The sequence below is a fragment of the Ornithodoros turicata genome, chromosome 10 (assembly GCF_037126465.1).
Source record: "Ornithodoros turicata isolate Travis chromosome 10, ASM3712646v1, whole genome shotgun sequence".
Taxonomy (NCBI): domain Eukaryota; kingdom Metazoa; phylum Arthropoda; class Arachnida; order Ixodida; family Argasidae; genus Ornithodoros; species Ornithodoros turicata.
In genome coordinates, this window is record NC_088210.1 from 17,331,836 (window position 1) to 17,355,075 (window position 23,240).

Consider the following 23,240-nt stretch of genomic DNA (forward strand, 5'->3'; position numbering starts at 1 on the left):
ATGAGTTCGATAGAAATTAATGTTCTGAGACTGGAACATAGAAGAAAAAAGAAACAGAACAGAAGGCTGGAACAGAAGAAAGAAGGCAAAGCAGAAGCCTCAAGTGGCCTAAGAACAATGAAAGAAGGAAGTCACTGAAAAGGTTAGCCAGCTGTAGGACTTTCATCTTTCAAGATGAGTTCGCCCGGGAACGCTGGCCTCCCAAAGAAGAGAGGTACTTCGCGCGTACTTTTCTAAATGACAAAGTTTAGATTTCGTGATACATTGTGCATGGATCGGTTTTGTTTGGCGCGCGCTCTGAAATCACGATATTTTGCTGCGCGAAATGTTCTGTTACGACGCGGTACAATTTGACGCTTCAGATAACAGAGATAACAAGCAACATTTCAGGTATGGCACAACAAAATGTACAAGCAGTATTTTATGCAGCAATCTTTCGCACTCTGAGGATAGTACGCATGTAGTCGTTTCCTTTTAGTTTGGGACCAAGCTGTGACTTTAGTGATATCCTTTTCACATTATGGGGGGGGGGGGGTTGATAATGTTATCACAGCCACGCAGAATTCAACATGATAAGTACACAGCACGACATTTGGTGACCAGTGCATACACCACCCTTTGGTTCGATTTTCATTTACGCTAATGAGATTTTTCCAAAGGCGCAGGATGTGCGAAAGAAACCACAATTCACGCTTGGGAATTCGCTTGGGAACTGAAATTGCGGACACTATTGCACCAGGTATCCGAGGGACAAGAATGTGGGCGCCCTTCTGTGAGTATTGACTGAAAAGGAATGGGGATTTTTAGAAGCATTTAAGGTTGAGAAAATGTGAATAAAGTTTCTTGGACGTTGCGCCTTTGCCTTGTTTGCCTTCACTCTATTTCTACCCTTTTTTATTTTTTAGCGTCTTTAGTATGAGTGACAATATGATTCCATCACAACGTATGCAGCGCGGCAGTACTGCTGACAGCACCAGGAGTACGGTAACCTGAATTAGTCGACCTCGGTACGGTGGACTAACCTCGGTACATATAAAGGGCGTTGACGTATCAATGCCATGCTGACACGTCTCAACATCCCCGCATTAACCTATATCCTGATGCGACTACAGAAAGTTGAACGTTATCGAGAAAACTGAATTTCTCGTAAATAATATTGTAACACGTTACATCAGATACACGATAAATTTTAGGTTGCTCCATATTTTCCAGAGAAGTAGCTTATTTTAACAGTTTTTTTTTCTTTATGTTCTTTGTAGGTTGGAGAAAAGAACAACGTAAGAAGTACCTGGTCGCAAACAGCCGTATGCGTGGTCTCTGAAGGCGCTCTACGACTTGGCTAGTTTTTCTCAGCTTCTAAAGTAAATATTTGGAAAAAAAATCGCGTAACTTATCTCGAATAATTAATTTATTATGAACAATAGATAATCGCGTAGAGAAAATTGGCTGCCGATGTTCTAGTTGTAAAGGAAAATATGCTTTTGTTAGCTCGTCTTTGCTTGATGCGACAAAGGTAACGCGACACGAATATTTTTACAAATATTACGCGAGGGATGTCTCCTACAGACAGTCACACTTTACATCACTTAATGTAGTTCCAAAGATTTTAAAATCTCTGCCCACGAAATTTGTGTTGCAAATATCACATTCAAGGCGTGCCGTCATCGCAAAGCCGATTCCCCTTTTTTCTGGGCACCATTGAACAATGAACATGGGTGATGCGTTTATCATTTGCTGTGCTATTTGTCCGCGTAAATGCGCAACAGCCATCCATTGCCAGTCTGTATTTTGGTCGTAGCAACAAGAACAAGAAATATCTTATCCACGCGCGATTGCCACAGCGGTCACAGCCCGCGGTGATTTGCGCCGGAAGTAGCAGACGACGGAACGCTTACGTCACTACTCCGCGAAGTAAACTGAAGCCGGCCGCCAGTCGACTGCTTCCGGTTTCCGGCATGCGTGCAGCGCGGCGCGCGAGTGTGATTTCGTGAGCACTGCTTTGACTGCTTGTTCTGTTGTACCGCTGCGTTCGGCAGCGTAGTTATTTCCTTAATCCGTCATCTGCTGTTAACATGATAGTATACGCTGCAGCAACACGTGGCGAGCATGTCCCACGTCCTTGACTGTGGAACAAAGAGAAGCAAGTTACCGTGGAATATTGCATCATTATTCGTAGCGCGGAAAGTTCTTACCGGTGACAACTGAAGCACCCGTATTCTGCGGTGGATACACGCAGTTTGCGCAGTTTTTCACTGCATTGACCATGGCGGTGTCACAACAGCCTACAGACCTTCACAAATGGATGTCAACGGGTTCTCTTTTCCTCCCCTATGGAACAGCCGAAGACTATGCTCAAGAGGAAGAAACCATCAGCGACCAAGCATGCAACATGGTCAACGCGTATGTTCCGCCCTCATTTAAGCGTATATTTGCCTAGTCTTTCTTCATGCCTTTGTATTCTGCGAGAGCTATAGACCTGACTAGTCACTAAATATAGTCCGTATTTATTGACTCTATACTAGACCAGAGAACCGCACGTACGCAGTTCTACCCTGTGGCACGTGCAGCATGTAGCCGCATGTGGGGGCGGACACACTTTACGTTCACTCAATTATATACCTGACAAAGAAACTAAATATATTAAACTATTAGTATATCAGTTAGTTATTACTTTGTTGAGCAGTACACATGCAAAATCCTCTGCCAAATTGTAATGCAAAGTGTCAAGATGCAAGCTTGCAAATTTAGGGAGTCACGGCTTAATTTCCTGCCGGCACCAAATGCATGGCGATAGCGATTTAAGCTTTGATAAATCATCTTCCTCCATAGTTTACCGTTACTGCGTTCCCAACGGTATTCCGCAAGCATTGTCCTCTGACAAGAACATGTCTTTGAAAAAAGATATACTTGTTTTTATTTTTTTCCGAATTTTCTGCACCACATCAGTCTTTTTAATGAGTTGTGCGATGTAACCTCTTACAAACTTTGGATCGGGCTTTCGGGAAAAGATTATTATTTTGCATGTTTGAGTCATGCTGTGGACAGTTGATAATCGTCGTTGATCAGCTCGACATAAACCTTGGTTGTCAACGTGGGGATTGTGTAGTGCTTAAAGGGATACTTCGTAACGATCAGTTAAAAAATTGCTCTACATCGTAGTTGGTGCATAACACCCACAGTATACCTGCCATCAACTTTGTTTCTTTCTCGTGTGACGAATTATGCCTCAAATAAGCCAGCAATCAAACCGAAAACAGGAATGTTGAGAGTAGTCTCAAAAACTTTCCTTTCCAAAGGCCAAAGCGTTAAGTCGCTCCAGCATGGGGCGGACAAGTAGTAACCACGCCGGTCGTAGCTGCTGAGTTACATTCCCGGAACAAAACAATGGACGAAGATTGTGGATCAGATCACCCAGACACAGATGGAAAGAGACAACGGCCATCTGCTTTCCTGAGAGTCAGAAAACAGCTCAGGAATGATATGACTAATGCACGGCGACGTTGGCCGAGCAGAGAAAGGAAGTACTTCCATCGACGTTGGGTGGGAGCTCCAGACTTTTTCAAATTTCAAAAGCCGAAAGACGAAAATCCATTTCGTTCCGAAGTCTCCCTTAAAGGCGGAGGTTTCGCTCTCAGTATCTCCTTTTGTGCAAAGCGTGTCAATACAAGAATACTGGGAGCCATCCTACTAAATCGGTAGAAAAATCTGAAAAAAAATTCAAGGAAACAAGGAATCTAAAGCACAGTAGCTGAGTTTGATCATTTTATATGTGCGCCGCTCTTGTTAGAGGAGCGTTTTACCAGGGATGTGTGTACTGGATTGGAAGGGGGAATAGGGGGGGGCCAGGGGAAGACCTGTCACCCTACGCAGAATTTTCGAGGCAATTTCTCTCTAGCTTTCGTGAAGGGCTGCAGTGCTGGTAGTTTTCCTTGGCTACTACACTCATGCTGAGAAATTAAGGATAATGGCGGTTAGGACTGTTCCACTACAGGAATTCCAACTGAAGTGTTAAATATGCGACTTATGGTGATATACGGTGTTCCAGAAGGAAAGAAAGAAAAAAGATAATGACGGATTTGCCATAGTGGAAAGATGTACATTCAGCAGCTCCATGGAGAAAACATATCCATGGGCATCCCGCAAACATGTTTGTTTTATGATAGAAGATGTTTCAATATGCTGTATCTTGGCCCGTCTGTGACGTGCATGCAGTACAGTGTGTGCGCATTCTCCGAACAAGGTTATCAAGAAGCTGTTGAGGTATAGCGTCCTGCTCTTGCACCAGAGCTGTTCGGAGGTCCAGGATTGCTCTAGGGGGCGGATGACGCTGTGCAATGCGTCTTCTGAGAGCGTCTCATGCATGCTCAATGGGGTTTAAGTCCGGAGAGTGAGCTGGCCATTGTAAGCGGGTGATACCCCCACATTCTAGGTACTCCTCCACAAGAGCTGCTTGATGAAGATGTCCGTTGTCATCCATAGACAGGAACTCTGGTCCCATGGCACCCTGAATAGTTGGACATACTGTTGAAAACTGATGTCGCGGTATCTCTGACCGTTCACAGTTCCTTGTTCAAACATACAGAGAGGGGTGCACGAACCCAACATTATCTCTCCCCACACTAGAACTCCACCAAAGCGATGGTGCTCGAGGATGGTGGAGGCATTGCAGTGAGTCCCAGGAGCTCTTGAGATAAATACACGGCGTGTATCGCTCTGCTGACCAAACCTGGATCTGTCAGTGAACAGGACATGTGCCCACTGTTCAGTTGTCCAATGAATGTGTTCTCCAATGAATGTCCAGTGTGTTGTCCAATGAATGCACCATGCTGCCTGGTCTCTACGATTGGCCGGGATTAACAGATCACATCTGCAGGCATAAAGGCTTTGCTTGCTAAGTCGTCTCTATACAATATGCCTAGAAATTGTAGTCCCTGTAGCAGCTGAAAGGTCTCTGGCTAATTCTCCTGCTATGCTCCTTCCGCGCCGTCCTGCACTCGGTGACAAAAAATGGTCTTGCGCGGAGTCGTAATCCGCAGACGTCCTGAACTGAAGTGCCTGGACACATTTCCAGCATGTTAGTATGCGTCCTGGGCCGACTTCATGGGGGAACCGTGCCGACATTCGTCTAAAAAGTCTCCGGAAAACCCAGGGAAAACCTCGGACAGCACAGCCGGTGACAGGATTGGAACCCGCTGGTATTGTAAAGTGTGACATGATGCAGGGATTTGATGCAAAGAAATATTTTGGGCTTGCACACATTAATTCAATCTGTAAGCAGAAAGACAAGGATCTGTAAATAGACGCAAAAGAAAAACTGAAACCTGGTACTCCGTATGTGAATCCCGATTCTTCGACAGGCTGTTTCCTGACAAAAAAAAAAAAAGTCCCTGATCTGTGCATGTAGTGTGTGTGTGAGAAAATGAGCCGTATGGTAATATGAATAGAGCAGCAAGACGTGTAAGGTGATGAAACAGCAAATACAATGGACCTTCTTTTATGTGGACTTCACTTTTCTGTGTTACCCGCGGGGGCAACGTTCTGTCCATGCAATTTACCCTCATTTATCTGAGCTTCAGTTTCGGGAATTTGATAAAAATTTCGAGGACATGTGCAGGAACATATCCAACAATTGCCCCCACTTATACCGGTGTGGAGTCAGGTGCAATGTGTGACGTACATTACATAGAGCGAGGGCGATAACGTTGAGGGATTTGTCCCTTTCACACTGTACCCATTTAGACACGTTGATGAATCTAGTCATTTGAGGCCATAAAAAGTTGTCTGGTAGCTTTTCGAGCGTGTCTTCGGCCACGCGTACTCCTTGTCGGTCGTAGCGTTGGAGGATAACATCATCAGTAAGCATTTACTGCTGTTAAATGTCTGTAGTAATTTTTATCAAATAACTACGTGTAATTTCCTATATCCAAAATAGACACGGAGTTTGTTGACGTGTGATGGTGCATCTCTCTCGAGTTTGTTATCCAGATCACCTGGCCATCAGTACATTTTTGCTGGAAACATCCAGTACCAGAAAAATGTATGCGGTGGTTAAAAATGTTTAATCGCTATCACAAATTTCTTTTCGGCTGTGTGTCATGGGAAGCAGTGGGGTTTTGTACCAACATTTACTGCAGGATTAACACGCATACAAATTTCAGGGATTCCCTCGACTTGGAAACGTTCAAAATCAACGAGGGTATGAGAAAATACAGGGATGCCTTGAAGGTTTTACTACCTGTCAGGCCGCATCAAAAGTAAGTCCATTAGGTATTACCTTTTGTACCACTTTTTTGTTGCCTTTCCATCATGTGGTTGTTCCTTTTCAGAGACAAACTAGCAATGCCATCACATAAAGCAGGGTTATTTTCTTACATAACCCTCACTTGGATCACAAAGCTGATGTGGAAAGCTTATCGACAAGGAATTCATCACGAGGATCTGTGGCAGGTTGCTCCTACTGACACGGCGGAGCTGAATGTGAAGAGGCAAGACTTTTCCCTCTTTGAAACACTACACAGCACTACAGGGTTCCATGAGCAAAATTGATTACTGCAATTTCGCGCATATGTTCTGCGTGGCAGTTTTTTTTTAAGGTGTCAATGTTTTTGACACTCACCTGGCATAAACGCACCTCCAGATACCCTGTGGCTAGTACGCCAGGTCATGCTGGAAATAGGACAGGTTCACGCAAGCTACAAGTGAATGATATACTTTTAATTTTGCAAACTCATTTTCAGTAGTCATTCATGTGAACCCTCGTCATTATGACCATGGTTGTTCCCGAAAATTTTGGTCATAATGCGGAATTGTCATATTAACCGGGGGGGATTTGCAGAGGTTTCACAGCATTGTTCTCCAAGAGTATGGTCGTAAAGCGCGTATGTCAGATTATCGGGGGTCATATTAATGAGGGGTCACTGTATATCAGTGCAGTGTGTACATCGTACTTGGCATTGCCCTGCTCAGGCGAATATTTGCCTAAGGCAAGGCAATCGTGGAGCCCCCCCACCCCCCAGCTCTGCCCTCATTTTCCAGAGCCACGATCTGAGAACTGTTACATCAATACCTCCGAAAAAGTTTTTAAGTGCTCTAAATATCCCTTGGGGTGCGATTTCTTGCCCAACTCCCCGACTGGGGAAGGTGCCGGGGGTGGCTTCTCCCTCCCACCCCCAATTCTGAAAAAGGGATGTTATGGGTGCACAAGTACTTTTTGCTTTTAGTTGACCATATTTAGGATCTTAATTCAGGCTTCTCTATACCTAGTGTTGTGATTAGACTATCTCTCGTGAAAGGCCTAAAGCTTATAGTTGAGCCACAAACTGGTTTCATCTCTGGCACATAATGCAAAGTTGGAGCTTTCTGTACTTGTTCGATATAGCACGAAGAAAATCTGAAAAAAATTTACATGCTCTCGAGCCGAGCTAAAATTAGGACAAGGGTGAGGACAGTCGCCCTTTGAACTACATTGAAATCACTAGACCACTTTGAGTAAACAACTGAAAGACTCTTCAGAACACGATGTTTCGAGACTGTCTAAAAAAAAAAATGCCTTGCATCTCTGGTGCAGATGTTGTGATGGGACTTCAAAGCACCAGGTAAAATGGAGCAGTGATTTATCCAGACTCCCCCTACACCACCCTAACACCCCCCAAAATCTGCAGGAGACCCCCATAAAATTTTGTGAGATAGCACAATATTTCGTCGAAAGCATGTAAAGACATCCCCTTGCGGAGCTCAAGACCACTGAAATGAAGCAGTTTGGAATACTGGTGTGTCGAACAGGTTCAGTGCGTACAAATGTATAAATTTCTAGATTATGAATATTCTGAAGGGAGTTGTCCTTTCTTGCAGGCTGGAGCGCCTCTGGAAAGATGAGCAATTGATCCACGGGGAAAAGGCCCAGTTTTGGGCAGCTGTGACGAAGTTTTGCCGAACGCGAGGGATTATAGCTGGCTTATTAATATGCATGGGAATGACATTTCAGTTTCTAGGCCCTGTAAGTCGTGTCGTGAAGCACATTCACAGCGGCTCTCGCTTCCTCCCTTACACTGTTCTTCTCTTCAAGTCTGTGCTGCTTCGACATATCTTGCTGTTCCTCGACGATCGCAGTGCAGGAGTTGGTCAAGGTGTGCTGTTGGCAGCGCTCCTTGTGGCCACACAGCTAATGAGGTCCGGATGCATGAGCATGGCATGGGTCACTAGCGCTCACACAGGTTAAAATTTTACAACCTCTATTTTTTACGGATATTTTATTTACTTTATATTTACTATATATACTGCATGCAAAGTTTCTTGCTTAAGCCTGAGAAGCCCCTGAGCTTTGAGAGCGAGCCAGCTAAAGCCCCAACCTTTCTGCAGTTCAGCGTAACTTTGCGGAATTGGCCTTGTCTTGCAAACCCTTCTGTATTCGTCAAAATCGTGTTTTTGCGGAATATTCTGCATGCCACAAAATTACGTAAGGATTTCAAATCGCTCCTCGGCATTTTTGCGGGTTGAACACATCAGTTGTGACAGCAATGCCTTACGGGGCTGATACTGGCGCTTACGCGACTGCACGTGTCTGCGACGAAAGAAAATTTGACAACAGGAATGCCTGGAGAGAAACTAAGAGTTATGGGAGTAATTTTTTTTTTTTTTCCCACTGAAAAGTTACGAAAAGCTGGAAGTGCTTGCGAGACAAGTCTACGTGATCTTGGGGGAATGCTGCAACATTTTTCTTGCGAGTGTTCTCTTGCTCGCTGAATCCCACGGATTTGTAAATCCCAATTCACAGAAATGTTAATTTTCCATCTCAAAAAGCTGGGGGCTTTAATGGATGACTAACACAATAACGGAAACCACTGCATGAGAGGAACAGCTAGGGAAACATCCTGATCTTACATTTTTTTTCTTTCTTTGCAGCTGTCAGAGTGCAAAGTGCCATCCAGCTGCTTTTTTACAGAAGAATGTTAAAAGTGCACATAGACGATAAAGTATCTGCGCAGGTAATATAATAGCGTTACTTGGCGTCTGCACCCTGCATTCTTTTGATGGACCTGTAGTAACTGTGGTCTCCGTTGCAGGTCATCAATCACGTGACAAATGATATGGAGAGGATCTTTGACGCCGCTATGAATGGCATACTTGTTCTCGGCACACCGGTGATGTTCGTTCTAACCCTGGGTTACAGCTGCTCCTTAATAGGACCTTGGGCACTTGTGGGAAATGTAGTCATATTATTATTCTATCCCATTATGGTAAGGTGCTGTAGTTCCCTCCTCAGCCGCATTTGTTGCAAGGCTCGACTGATTCTGGGCAATGGTGAATACCGACAGGGCGGCATCGCTGCAGTCATTGCGGGACTCCGCAGGCAAGTGGTGAAGAAGGCGGACGAGCGTGTTCATCTCATGACAGAAATAATCAACAACGTCAGACTGATCAAAATGTGCGCCTGGGAGGACCCGTTCAGTGCCAACATAAAACGTACGTCACTTGTTGGTCTTTTTTTTTTTCAACAGCCATGAGACGGGGGGGGGGAGTGTCAGCATTTGGGATGCTATTCGAACTGAACTATCATGGCACGCCTCTTTCCACTAAGTGTGTGTGCTACTCAGTGAGTTAACCGTATTTGAGGACATGCTTACTCTGGCATGGTTGCCACTCTTAAAAATTAGGGCTGTGCAAATGTTCGAAATTTTGAATATGAAACGAATATCTAAGGCTGTTCGAATGCTATTCGCAACCTACTTTCAGTATTCGAAATTTTCGAATATTTTTCGAATAGTGCGGAAGCGAGGCATCGTTATCGCCATTCTGTCAGTGGGCTTCGCCTCATATCGTCCAAGAGTTAGGTGAAGCCCACTTCACATTACTGACATTGCTCTTTTGGTGTGTGGCTCCATTCTGCAAGTCGGCTTCACCTCATTGCTCTCGATTGTTAGGTGAAGCCTGCTTTACACTGTCTACAATATTCTGTCATTTAAGTATACAAATTTTGTGAACTCATGGGCAACACTATGCTCTGTGCATTGCAAGTTCCAGTAAATGTACTCCCAACTTTGAGAGTTACGTTCAGTAACAGATGGAAATGTGCGCAGTTTCTAAAAAAAGTACAGGAAATTCACAATGCAAACATAAAAATGAGGAGATGCATGCAAAGCAGGCAGTGTGGAACATGTTGAATAGCTCTCAATGCAGTTCATCCCACTAATGCAGTCTATCATACACAACACAGAGCGACCCTTCTCTCACGATATGTTATGCTGGTTGAAAAGGCTCACATGTTTGGAGCAGAAAATCTAATGAGAACACCACCACAAAGTATTTCACCACAAGGTAATCGAATTTGGCCCAAAAATTGGACCCGAAAATCTGCTTTTCCCATCCGATTTTATCCTGTTCTTTACAGCTCCTGAAATAAAACCATATTTTTACCCTCCCTCATTTTCAAAGAACATAAAAAACCCGAAAACACGGGGGCCCTACGTATAGGTACAGCGTTCTATCTTTCGAGGTCTGAGCGGTTTTACGTCTGACATATCAACAGGTGTCCGAAGCGAGGAGAAACGCATACTGGTGAAAGGAAACTTTCTTCAGTCTCTATCAGTAACTGCAACTCCCATCATCATGATAATGGCGACGGTGACCACCCTCGTGGGATACACACTGAGCGGGAACACCCTGTCCGCTTCGGATGCTTTCACAATTTTTGCCCTCTTCAATGGCATGGGTTTCTCTATCGGCACGTTGCCCTATGCCATACGGGCCATGACAGAGGCAAAGGTTGCACTTCAACGAATGCAGGTGCGTGGTTGTTTCAGTAATGCGGAAACATGCTTGTTCACGACGTGCGTGTGGTTTTAGGAGCTGCTCGAGATCAACGACGCTCACATGTGGTCCAAAAAAGTGATTGATGACAAGGACAAGCGCTTTGCTGTCACTATCTCCGATGCGGCGTTCACCTGGCAAGTCGTTTCGAGGCCGGTGAAAAGTGTCGACATCGTCAAGAAAAGGTTCCAGGTGACAGCAGCTAGTGACAGCAGCAGTTCGCTAATGATAGCAGCATCCCATTAGTTCTCTAAAAACAATCTGATCGTACAGGGCGTTCCAAGCGAGCAGAAATCCAAAGCAAGAGCCACCTGTAACGGCGAAAATGGCGAGAGAGCTCTCATTGAGGACGGCTATTCAGGACCAGAAGAAGCCCTGCGAGATATTACATTGCACATAAAGAAGGTGCTGTTGTCTTCAATAATCTATTTGACATAATCAATATGTAATATATTTGAGATAAACACACTGACATTCGCTTTTTCTTTCTGTAGGGCTCCTTAATAGGTATTTGTGGTAGTGTCGGAAGTGGAAAAAGCTCGCTCTTGGCTGCTCTCTGCGGTGATGTAGGGTGTTCCTCACGTCTCTATACTTCGATGCACTGTACTGATTCACATCTGTATCTTTCTATTCTAGATGAACTTAATACGAGGGGAGATTGACGTGAATGGCAGCATTGCTATTGTCACTCAACAGGCATGGATCTTCAATGCTACCATAAGAGACAATATTCTCTTCGGCTTGCCATTCTTGAAGTCGAGGTGCGTAGCTGTTTGTTGTAATCGCTCCATTCCTGAGGAAAAATGTCTCGTTTAGTCTCGTTTAGCGGATTCTGGGCTCAGTCACTGAGCCATTCTCTTCTGGTGCATTACGTGACATACTACGAGTATCCCCTGTGTTGATGTCAGATAGTCCGTAATTTATGCATAGAGCCTGAAGTTCCAGGGTTTAACCCAATTCTTCCCCGAATTTGCACCCCAAATTGAAGGTTGCCTCAATTGCATCGCGGCACTAACACGAAAAAAAAAGGTTGCCTCTTTAGGGTGAAACCAGATTTTTACCCGGCAAATTGCCCTCCGTGAGACTTCTGTAGGAGTGCGCACTAACTCGTTTGGCAGCAAATGCGATTACATCGCCGTTTGTACCAAACCAGTACAGTTAGTTTGAGTAACTGAGCCAGATTTCTCCCGGAATTTAGAAAATGGAAGTTTTTTTTTTTCACCCGAATTCGCATGAATTTAGAGTACATGTTTATTTTCCTGATTTTTACCCCCCCAATTTATAAAAGAAATATTTTGCCAAATACTTCAGGCTCTATTTATGCACCATGGTGATGATTTGTCAATCTTGGGTATTTCCTCAGAATTGCTCAGTGCACTTTGCTGCTTCTAGGTATGACATGGTTATCGATGCATGCTGTTTGACCCCGGACCTGGAACGGCTGGGCTCTGGTGATCTCACTGAAGTAAGCTTTCGATGTAATTTTTGATACCGCACGGTTTCTCAATCAATCAATCAATCAATCTGAAACACTGTGCATCATCTTAAAATGGCCAGATTGGAGAACGAGGTGTTACACTTAGTGGAGGCCAAAGGCAAAGGATCAACATCGCCCGAGCCCTCTACAGCGACCGCGACACTTACCTCCTGGACGATCCTCTGTCTGCCGTTGACGCCAAGGTGGCCAACCACCTTTTCGAAAAGTGCATTCAGTCTGCCATGCAAGGGAAAACTGTTTTTCTCGTCTCGCATTCCATGCATGTGAGTTTAAAGTTTTCATTTCCCTGATTGCTGCACGCTTCGACCACTCATAATCCTGTAACTGTGCCATGTGTCACATGCAGGTCCTAGAGAGATGTCAGCAAATCTTGTTCATGAAGGGGGGCCGCATCATTGAACGAGGCACGCACGCGGCACTGATGTCATTCTCTGGAGAGTACCGCAAGATGTTCCAGCTTGACACAGCTGGCAGGACAAAAGCCAAGGTGGAGTCTGGTGGAGGAGGAGGTACATGCATTGGGTGCTGCCTGATGAAAAACTAATATTTTATTAGATGTCTTCCTGCTCTCATGTGCGATCTTGCTCTGCAGATGCTGGAGAAGATGGCGTAAATTCAAGCCCAAATCATGTGCATAAATATAAGAGTGAAGGTAAGCCCACTCTTCGGTTTTATCTGTACCTCGGGACAAGTTAGTTCTTACAAATCGAAAGACTTCTGTGGTAGGCTTAGGGGGGGGCGCATGACGCCTTTAGGTCAGTGTAGTCAGCCAGTATGTAGTTAGCCAGCATGCTTGAGACTGTTGAACGATCACGTTGTGAAAGCACCTCCTGGAGTTGCTGTACTTGCATAGCAAACATGTGGATGGGCTTACCGATTGTCTGGCGTCCGCCATCGTCTGCCCCCACATAATTTGCAGATGTCATCCAGTGGCAGATACCTAGAATAAGACTGTTGTATGTTGTCTATCCCGAGCAACACAAGATATTGCCCAGTATTCGCTGGATATTGGCCATACATCACTGGCATTACTGTGCAAGTTCCGTGCACAGTATCTGCAACACTGACTGTACCGTTAAAATGAAATAAAATGAAAAGCGCTGGTTCAATAGTGGCCCAGCATTGGACCGATATTGCTGATATCCAGCCAATATTGGGTCAAGATACTGTGCAGCTTGGGAACCTTTTATAGCTCACTGTACCACTGTTGCATATCCACTTCCAGAAGAAGATAGCGTTCCAGGAAGTAAACTAGTCAAAGAAGAAGAACGTGCCGAAGGAAGTATATCATGGGCGACGTACCGACACTTCATACAAGCGTGCGGTGGGCCATGTGCAGTACTGCTCTTGGCCCTCGCATTCCTAGCATTTGTTTCTGCCCAGATGTTCACATTCGTGTGGCTGCAGCATTGGGTTGACAAGGCATGTAACCGCTCTCGACCATGTGTAATAGTAGTATTGCTTTGCTATTGAACCATGTGTGCCTTCCCATGTCTTGGTATGAATACGGATGCTTGTTTCATATTATGCAGATGAAAACAGTCACTCATGCTAGCAATCACACTTCACACAACGTGAGCAGTGCTGCTTCTAATGGTGCGTATTTCCCCCCATATGTTAAGTAGTGTTGAGGTTGGTATTAGTGGCAGCAGCAACTACGTAAATAGAACTGTGTTTTAGGGTTACACCCAGTCAGGGGCACTAGAAGTCCCTTGTCATAGGAAGGGCGAGCTGACGTTTGCAGAATTGTTACATTAAGGATGCTCTATAAGAAAATAAATAAAACCATAGTAAAGTGGCAGATGCCTCACACAGTGTGCAAAATGACTCAAAATACATGGCTAAAAACAGCTTTACATTATGGCATTTGGCTATTTATTTTATATATTTATTGGTATTTTTATGGTGCCCATGAACAGCAGGTTGATTAATTAGGAAATGGCTGGTCTTTCTCATGTGTTTCGTGTTAGAGGGGTAGTGATGGTACCAGTGAATGTTCTTGTCCGATGAGATTTTTTTTTTCTAGCCTCGAAAAATGTTACCTGCAGGAATCTAACTTCATTCAAACGATCATGTGAATCCTGTAAAAATCTGCCTTATGGGAGAAAATGACGGAAATCCGAAGGCATTCACTTACTTGCCCCCCACCATTAGACACTCCTTAACCCACTAAACCCACTTTTGCTCCCCATCAATTCACATCGTTGTCACTTCCGGTGAAACATAGAAAAACCGTGCACTATTCCTCGTTTCCAGTAACAAACCCTTGTGCAGTGGCGTCTGCAGTTTTAATGTGCTTATTACTTCCTGTGCAATTGCAACAAGGAACAAAAAAAAAATACATTCTGTATTTGTCCCCTTTTCAGATACAATACAAGAAAGTCAAGTGTTCTATGGTACAGTTTATGGCATAACCATACCAATCATGTTCATCCTCGGAATTATAAAAGGGGCTTTGTGTACTCTAGTGAGTATCGTTACACTCAGGTTAGGTTAGTATGAACAGGAGTAGGCAATGTGCTTGAACATTTCTAGGTGCTCCTGTCTGCAGCAACAAAGCTGCACGATCAGATGTTTCACGGTGTCCTGCGATCCCCCATACAGTTCTTCGATGCTACCCCATCAGGGAGGGTCACAAACAGATTTTCGAAAGACATGGATGAAGGTAACTCAATGCTATCATGTATTTTTGTCAAGCAGGGAAATCCTCAAGACTGCAGTGTCTGTTGTTTCGCATTTCCGTTTGACCTGAGTGCTGTTGTGAGTCGTTCTGGCAGCTAACTGCGTTTGTTGGTTGAGGCGAGGGGGCACACAGGCAGGTGCATAGGGCTCGTCCATGCACCTAAAGCTAATGCACACACTTAAGGCTGTCACTCATTACGACATGTCAGTGAAAAGCAGTGGAGAAACTCCGAAAACTGTGAGCAAACAAAGCAGGTTGTATTGCCACAGGTAGTCCTCGTAAGAATTTGTAATAACAGGAAGCCTCTTGGGCTGCGTAAATATTCAAGTTTTTTAAAATACTGAGGCAAATATAATTGCATTGATGAGATGATGAGGCAAGCCAGCTGGTGCGAAGACTGAGGAACCCTGACTAAGGCCCCTGAAATTCAGAATTCTGCGGCACAAACTTGTAAATTCCGTGATTTTCCACGGCTAGGAGTCAGTGGCTGCTTGGAAGGGGAAAAGCTTCATTTTCTTGGATAATGTGGGAACAAAAAATATTTTATAAAATTGGATTCAAAGCACTGTTGTGGCTCAGCATTACATACATGATATCTTGTGTTCTCCTCTGATGCGGTATGTCGCCTGCAATCATTTTATACCTGCTGAAAGATCTTTCAGCATCTACAGAGTTTATAGGAACTTTATAGGAAGGAGTAACGCATGCGGATTAGGACACCCCTTTTTTGTTTCTGGGCTGGAGGCATTATGTAAGAGTGAACTTTTTAAAGGCAACCTCCCAGACATCAAATCAATCAATCAATCTCATGCCACCGCTAAACTGCACACGGGAGGGACACCGCCCCCTTCCTTGGGCGAAGTATGCACAATAAACTTGGGCTAGCTTTTAAGCTAAACCACAATCTGTCTGTGTTGGTCCTGCAGTCTGGGCAATTTCGTAAAGTAGGCTTCATGTTTGTAAAGCAGGCTTCACCTCATGCATGGAAGCGTCAGGTGAAGCCTGCTTTCGGGGGTGTCGTTCATATTGGGCGAATAGTCAAATAGTCGGAAACCCGCATATTCGGTATTCGAGTCGCGAATCGAATACTTCGAATGATTACAATTTTCTGATTACAATTTTCGGTAATCGATTACTGAGTAATCGATTACTTTTTTAACCTTCTGTCAACAATGGCAACCGTTTTCAGCAAGCCAATCTGTTCTTCTGTTCCACCACGAGTTCGACTGAAGCAATGACGCAGAGGTCATTGTGACGACAGTCTCTAGTCCACACGTGTTCCATGATAATCTCTTGCAACCGCGACCCACTGGTAAAATAGGTGCTATGCAACAGTAAAATAGGTGACAGTATTGATAAATTGTGCGGGCTGAACATAACAGTAGTAACAAAACCAAGAGGATGTTTTGATGTTTTAAATGTGTATATAAATCTAATAAACGTGTGTATGTGTTTTGTATGTTGCTTTCAAATGTGTTTGAATTTCACTTATCATGTATGTTGGTGTGTCATATTAGAATTTGCAACAAGAGCTGCATGGTTGCATTCACTGCAGGCATGTTGGCTTTGCTATGGCCCACAATTTAAAAGTAACGGGAAAAGTAACGAGTTACATTTTTAATCGGTAACATATTACATTTTGGACGAAGTAATTTGTAACGGTAAAGTATTACTTTTTGCGCAGTAGTAACAGTAATTGTAATCAATTACTTTTTTCGAGTAACGTGTACAACTCTGCTCATAGAATAGTAACTGTGTTGCACCCCACACACAGCTCAATTCATGTGCTTTGCCAGACCGCTTGTTATTTATGTGTCTGCTTTGGTCCACGCAGTTGACATACGTGTGCCTTTCTTCATGGAGATGGTGTTGCAGAGCCTGCTTGCTGTCTTCCTTCAGCTTCTGATCTCTGTCTTTGTTTACCAACTGTTCTTTGTGGTACTGGCTGTGATTATCGCTTTGTACGTACTGCTCGACCACTGGCTCAATGTCGGTGTGCGAGAGGTGAAGCGCTTGGACAATGTCGCTCGCTCCTCTGTGATTGTGCATCTCACTACAACACTCCAGGGTGTCTCTGTTATACGGGTTTTCGAGTGCCAGAAGTGGTTCACAAACAAGTGAGTTTACCTCCTCTGTGATATGCATTTTCCCTGAAAGTATAAGTAAATTGGTAGCGTGCAAGAAACTAATGATCGAATAAAGTACCAGTTTGGGCCTGTTGGTCACACATGATAAAATCGCTAAACGGTGCTAAAAACAATGAGGACGACACAGGACGGACGTCAACACAAGACTGCGTGAGCACAAGAACGCAAAAAATGTAGAACGCAGTTCTGTAGTAGAACATTTAAAAACATGTAACAATTGTGCAGCTGTTTTTGAGGAAACTCAGGTTTTAAGGAAATGTAGGGGTAGGGGAGCATTATTGTTTGAGGAAGTGAGGCAGATCAGGTTGTTTGCAGATAACTGTGTTAGTTCATGTTCAGTATTTCACTCTGATAAGATACATGAATTCCTTGAAAGCACAATCTAGAAACATGTTTTTGGAGTGGCGCGACGTGGTGTTGAAGTGTTGTGTAAGCTGTGTACGGTGGGTCCTGTGTCATCCTTATTGTTTTTAGCTCTGTTTTAGCAAAACTAATGATCTTATGTTAGTGCACAGTTCTGCTGAAGATTTTTGCAGCTCAAGGCACTGTGAATTTAGAAAAAAATATTGCCCAAACACTTCAGGCTCTACCTATATAGCAATATGCTGATTATCTTGCATCTTGCAGAAGGAGACTTTGACTAATTTCCTGTGTGTACTTTGCTGGTTGCCTGATGGCCAACTGAAATCCAAGAACCTTGCTCCTGTTTGATTTGTCCCGATAAAAATTTGTCTTTTTTATATATTTGTGTAGGAAGGAAAACTTTATTTTCAGCTCAGCTGGCTAAAACTAATCTTTTTTTAACCTCGTAAATGTTACTTTTGAAGCAATACCCCGAGAAATTGCAAAAACTAAAACTGAGTGGGGCAGAATGCAGAAAGAGAGGGTGGGTCAAAATGTTACATCGAGAAAACTTTTGCAGAAACTTTGCAGAAAGAAAATCCACAGGATCTATTTATATCTCTTGCGCAAGCTAACTTCTGTTTCAAACACACACACCATAACTTCTTAATAACTAATCTTGTTTCTGATCTTTGCTTCTACAGAATGTACCAGCTGGTGAACAAACATTCTGTAGCCCACCTAGTCTTTCATTTATGCTCACGGTGGTTCACGCTGAGGTTGGAACTTATTGGAATCTGCATGGTGGCAACGGCTGCGCTTGTTGTCGTCCTCACCAGGAGTGTTGTCACTACAGGCATGGCTGGACTTATGCTGTCAACGATATGCTCGGTATGACAACAGTATTGTAAATGTTGGCGTTGGAAAATATTGGGGATGTGCGAATCCAAATATTTTTAAGTCGAACTGAATGCAGAGCCGAATGTCGAATATTCGTGCAAATTTTACAGTGTGCACCTTTTGCACGAAAGTTTGTGATTTGTAGCCCATGGCTTTAGTGTAATTTTTACTGGCATTAACTGTCACAAGGAGAAGACCCAGTTCTGTGGGATGCCCCTACTCCCTAATTTTACATGACAATGTTTCCTGCTTTTCAGATGAGTCCAGTTACTGGGGTAGTTATCTTGATTTCAAAATCTGATGGCAGGTAGTGGCATATTACACAGATGAGGCTGTAATTGTTTCTGAACATCCACAAGTCACTTGTGAAACAAGCTTTTAGCCTTTTAGCTCCTTTTTTGCAGTGTGTGTGTCTCGCCTGGGGAAGTTGCATTGTTTACGCTTTGAACGTAAGGGACATCAAGACACCCTTTCTGTTCCTGGGCTGCAGGCATTATTGAAGAGTCAACTTACATGCACGCGCGCACACTGCTGCACACATGAGGGATTCATGCAGTGGACTGCATTTCGTCAGGTACAAAAACAGCATTGGAGTTAAGAGTATATATACGCTCTCCAGTATATACGCTGTGTGCCTTCAGAATGTATATATACTCGTAACTCCAATGCTGTTTTTGTACCTGACGAAATGCATCCACTGCATGAAAGCCTGTATCCATTAAAGGAAAGCTTCAGTGTTTTATATTCTTGTTACTTTTGCCAAATGGATCTTGACCCAACCCTCTACATTCTTCAAGAGACATTGCTGAAAACAGGATGACATTCGATTACAATTGTCTAAAAAAAAGGAATGTTTGGCTGCTTCTTTCTTTAGACGTGCACTTTCATACCATTCATCATGAGGTTGAAGTCAGAGTTGCTTGCCAGGTTTACCTCAGTGGAACGCATTCATGAATACTGCCAGGTGAGTCTGCTTATATACGCAGTTATACATATGCTGCTTTTGGATGATGCAGTGCTGAAGTTTTTTTGTTGTTGCATTTTACAGAACTTACCTGAGAAAGAAGTCTCGTCTCCTGGTCCAGCTGCAGCACCTCCTGGTGACTGGCCAAGGACAGGCGAGATTAAATACCAGGATGTGTGCCTTAAATATCGAGCCGGCTTGCCGCTAGCTCTCAAGAATGTTGCATTTCATATCAAGGGAGGTCAGAAAGTTGGCATTGTGGGCCGTACTGGTGCAGGTAGGTTGGACCATTGTAGAATGATTGCGAATCTTCGTCGCGCATGGGCACCCAAGCAGTCTAAGCAGAAAAGGTATAATTGGTATATGCTTGGCTACATTCATGTCTTTGATTACCTAACAATAGACAACACCTTGGAGTAGTAGAATAACGTCATAGATGTCTAGTTCTGAATTCATGGGTTAGCCTTGTTTCAGTGAAAGATTTATCTTCGGGAACATGGGAGATCAAGATCTGACTGAGATACTGCAGGGCGTGGATCTTATCACGATAGATACCTTGAAACCCTGAAAACCTCTGGGATATTCAGTATCATGTAATTGTTCAGGTAAATTAGTAATTTTCGGGTTTAACCTGATCTCTCCCCCACTGGGAAAATTCCACTGAGGCGTCTTGACAGGCTGACAGAAAAATAAGGTGTCGTTGGTTAACTAGTATTATAGTAGCCAACTTTCACTTTGGAATGTAGGAAAGTCCTCTATCCTGGTATCCTTGATGAGGCTTCAGGAACTGGAGTCGGGGCATATATACTTGGATGACGTTGATATCGGCACATTGAGGCTTAAACAACTCAGATCATCAGTTGCCGTTATACCCCAGGACCCAGTCTTGTTTCAGGGAACGGTCAGGTATGTGAAACAGACCTTGCTCTAAGTGCGGCATCACTCTGATGGATGCTGGAGAATGCATGCGTGCTTTCTCTTCAGATATAACTTGGACCCGTTAAACAAGAACTCGGATGTTGACCTGTGGACGGCGTTGGAGAAAGCACACCTCAAGATAAGAGTGAGCTATGTGCATAAAATATAATAGTGCATTACTAGTGGTGATCTATTTGTTTAGATCCAGCGAGAGGAGAAACAGCTCGAATGCGTTGTAGACAAGAACGGCGAAAACTTCTCTGTAGGGGAACGCCAACTAATGTGTCTTGCGAGAGCACTTCTGCGCCGCAACAAGGTACTGTCATTTGGAGTCTTCCGAGTAGTGTGGATGTTTATATGCTGTACTGTGGAAGTCAGTAACGACAAGCAGTTCGATCATGAAAGGTAAAGCGATTAAGATTGCCACCAGTTGGAATTGCTGAACTGTAGTTTTTATATTTTTTATCAGATTGGGGATAAATTGAACTGTATTGCTGGGAGCAATAGCGTACACAAATCTTTATGTAATGCAACAGGTACTAGTTAGTCCTAGAAACATGAATGTGTACTTCATAGGGCTGTGCGAATATTAGAAATATTCGATTTTTGTACCGAATAACGGTACCGCGCTATTCGTATTCGAACCGAGTAACATTTTATCGAATACTCGAATATAGTCGAAATTCCGCAAGATGGCTTCACCTCATGCCTCTGAGCATTGAGCGAAGCCTACTTTACATTTCTGCGACTCAAATATATCCTGTGACGTGGCTTCTCCTTATGCCCCTGAGTGTTGGGTGGAGCTTACTTTACACAGACACGCAAAAACAGCGCAGAAACGGGACGTAAATATATCCTGCAAGTTGGCTTCGCCTCAAGTCTCCGTGCGTCAGGCGAAGCCTAGTTTACACTTCTGCCAGTGGTGCCGGGTTGCAGGAATGCTTTAAAAGTGTGATTTGAGGGATCACTGAAAATTGCCACTTTTGAGAAATATTTTAGCAAATGTTGGCAGGGAAGTTTAAGTTCGTTTAGTTATTTTGAGCTTCAGCTGGACCGGGTATGACACCGTAGAAAAAGGATTTAATCACACAGTCTACTACGTTATGTCTGGGTACTGGATTCCATCCAGAATTACAATTTTCAGGTGAATTCTAGCACAAATGTATTCATCAATGAAATATAAGCGTATACGAAGAGGGGAGTCAAGTCCTGTAGATCACATAAACAAAATACAGAAACCGACACTGAAGATCTTCAGTGTCGGTTTCTGTATTTTATCAATGAAATATGTGAAACACAAATTAAAGGTAACATTTAGAGGGGTGTGCAAACTTTTGCCCTCACAAGTGATGAAAAGTTTCCTGGTGTAGCAAAGCTAGCGAGGACATAGTTTGCTGAGCACCTGGCTTCAATGCAGACTTCTGCTTACTATTCAACAATAAGCACACACTTGTGCGTGGTATTCGACATTATTCGATTCGAACCCAAAAATCACTATTCGCACAGCCCTAGTACTTCATCTATTTCAAGGACATCCTTGTCTACAAAGTGTATATAGCACTAATTTTTGGCAGTTCATTGTTCCTGCAAGACCTGCATGGTCTCTGCAAGGACCTCAGCTTATTGAATGATCAATCAGCATTGCAACTCCCTATTGGCATGCAATGCATAATAGTAGTACTTAAGAACAAGGTCAAAAAGCGATGGTGTTTTAGTACCATTGTTCCATTCCTCTGCCAGCCAGATATCAGAGTAGGGATTCACGACCTGTAATGATGGCCTTTTTTTTGCAATATATATTAACATTTAGAAGTTAAATTAAATTTTAAAATAATAAATTAGCATTAGTTCTACTGCATACAAACGAGGAACACATGAATGTGCAATTTTTTAAAGATTTCAAATATTCCCCACAGATCCTCGTTTTAGATGAAGCCACGGCATCTGTTGATGCGGAGACGGACCAACTTATCCAGCAGACAATACGCGAAGTTTTTGCAGATTGCACCATTCTTACAATTGCACATAGGCTAAACACAGTCTTGAAATGTGATATTATCCTGGTACTAGAAAATGGGAAGGTGAGTGCATCAAATTTGCAAACTGTCCCCCCCCCCCCGCTTTAATCTCTCTCATACCAATGTCTCGTTGCAGGTGGTTGAAATGGACAGCCCTTTCCAACTGGTTAATGATCCTAAGTCGATATTTTCATCTATGCTCAACGCTGTCGGAATGACTGTGCCTGGAAACAGTACATCATCATGATACGGCGTCAATGCTTAAGATATTCTTCTAATGTGATTTTATAAATGTATTACTATTTACTATAGCTGTCGCCATTCTAAGTGAGGTTCCTCAGCGGCGGCAGCTGGACGACTGTGATACGGAAATTATTCACGATACATCTTATTTGTTTGTTTCGCGTGTCTCCTTACTTGCTAAGGGCAGGGATTGTTATTTACATAGTCTTTATTGAAATGCATTTAACACATTGTGTCTTTCAAATATTGCAAGAGATCATTTTTTTACGACGATTCACCTCGTGGTGTCTGTCGAGGGCGCCTGCAATGTTATCCCGGTGGACATTTGTGCACGTTAGCCTCCTGTATGCATGCTTGTATTTTGTACGGGAGAGACCTTTGGGACGAAATACTTCGCAGCCAGTGTCAGTTTTATTTTGTGTCTTGACATGAGTATCGTTGCTGTGTGCTCTATTATTTTATCGCTCGTTATCCTATTGGCCAGTATTAGCTATAAAAATGGCACCTGAGAATTTACTTGGGGATACTAGTATTGCTAGACTGGTGCTGTTGTGAGGCAGTGTTGTTCATGTCGACAGAGTATATACAATAAAGCGTTGGCTTTTACACGCAGAAAGTTATTCTGTTTCCACAAGGAGGAATGAGGTATTTTCTGAAGGGGAAACCGAAACCTTGTTAGTTGACACAGTAGCATTGAAAGTTTTATGCTTGAGTTGGGATC

At 43.5% G+C, this 23,240-nt stretch overlaps 1 protein-coding gene across 1 annotated transcript; it reads left to right on the top strand.

Moving 5' to 3' along the window:
- Positions 1-1,992: 1,992 nt before the first annotated feature.
- LOC135370733 (ATP-binding cassette sub-family C member 5-like) lies at positions 1,993-23,125 on the top strand. Its single transcript, XM_064604550.1, has 30 exons — positions 1,993-2,400; positions 6,159-6,254; positions 6,327-6,485; positions 7,852-7,996; positions 8,066-8,213; positions 8,902-8,984; positions 9,063-9,236; positions 9,315-9,462; positions 10,526-10,782; positions 10,843-10,998; positions 11,080-11,211; positions 11,301-11,372; positions 11,443-11,567; positions 12,199-12,271; positions 12,364-12,567; positions 12,651-12,813; positions 12,897-12,956; positions 13,530-13,726; positions 13,837-13,900; positions 14,671-14,771; positions 14,840-14,969; positions 16,822-17,104; positions 18,181-18,367; positions 19,251-19,340; positions 19,425-19,617; positions 20,087-20,246; positions 20,325-20,403; positions 20,461-20,574; positions 22,175-22,339; positions 22,413-23,125. The coding sequence occupies exons 1-30, from the start codon at positions 2,264-2,266 to the stop codon at positions 22,521-22,523; spliced, it is 4,206 nt and encodes a 1,401-aa protein (XP_064460620.1). The 5' UTR covers positions 1,993-2,263; the 3' UTR covers positions 22,524-23,125.
- The last annotated feature ends 115 nt before the right edge of the window (positions 23,126-23,240 follow it).

Bases quoted from the DNA above. Each gene is read 5' to 3' on its own strand.
- LOC135370733 (XM_064604550.1), top strand. From the start codon at position 2,264: ATGGCGGTGTCACAACAGCCTACAGACCTTCACAAATGGATGTCAACG. The intron at 19,618-20,086 runs GTAGGTTGGACC...TTTGGAATGTAG, and splicing joins TGTGGGCCGTACTGGTGCAG to GAAAGTCCTCTATCCTGGTA. The intron at 22,340-22,412 runs GTGAGTGCATCA...GTCTCGTTGCAG, and splicing joins TGGTACTAGAAAATGGGAAG to GTGGTTGAAATGGACAGCCC.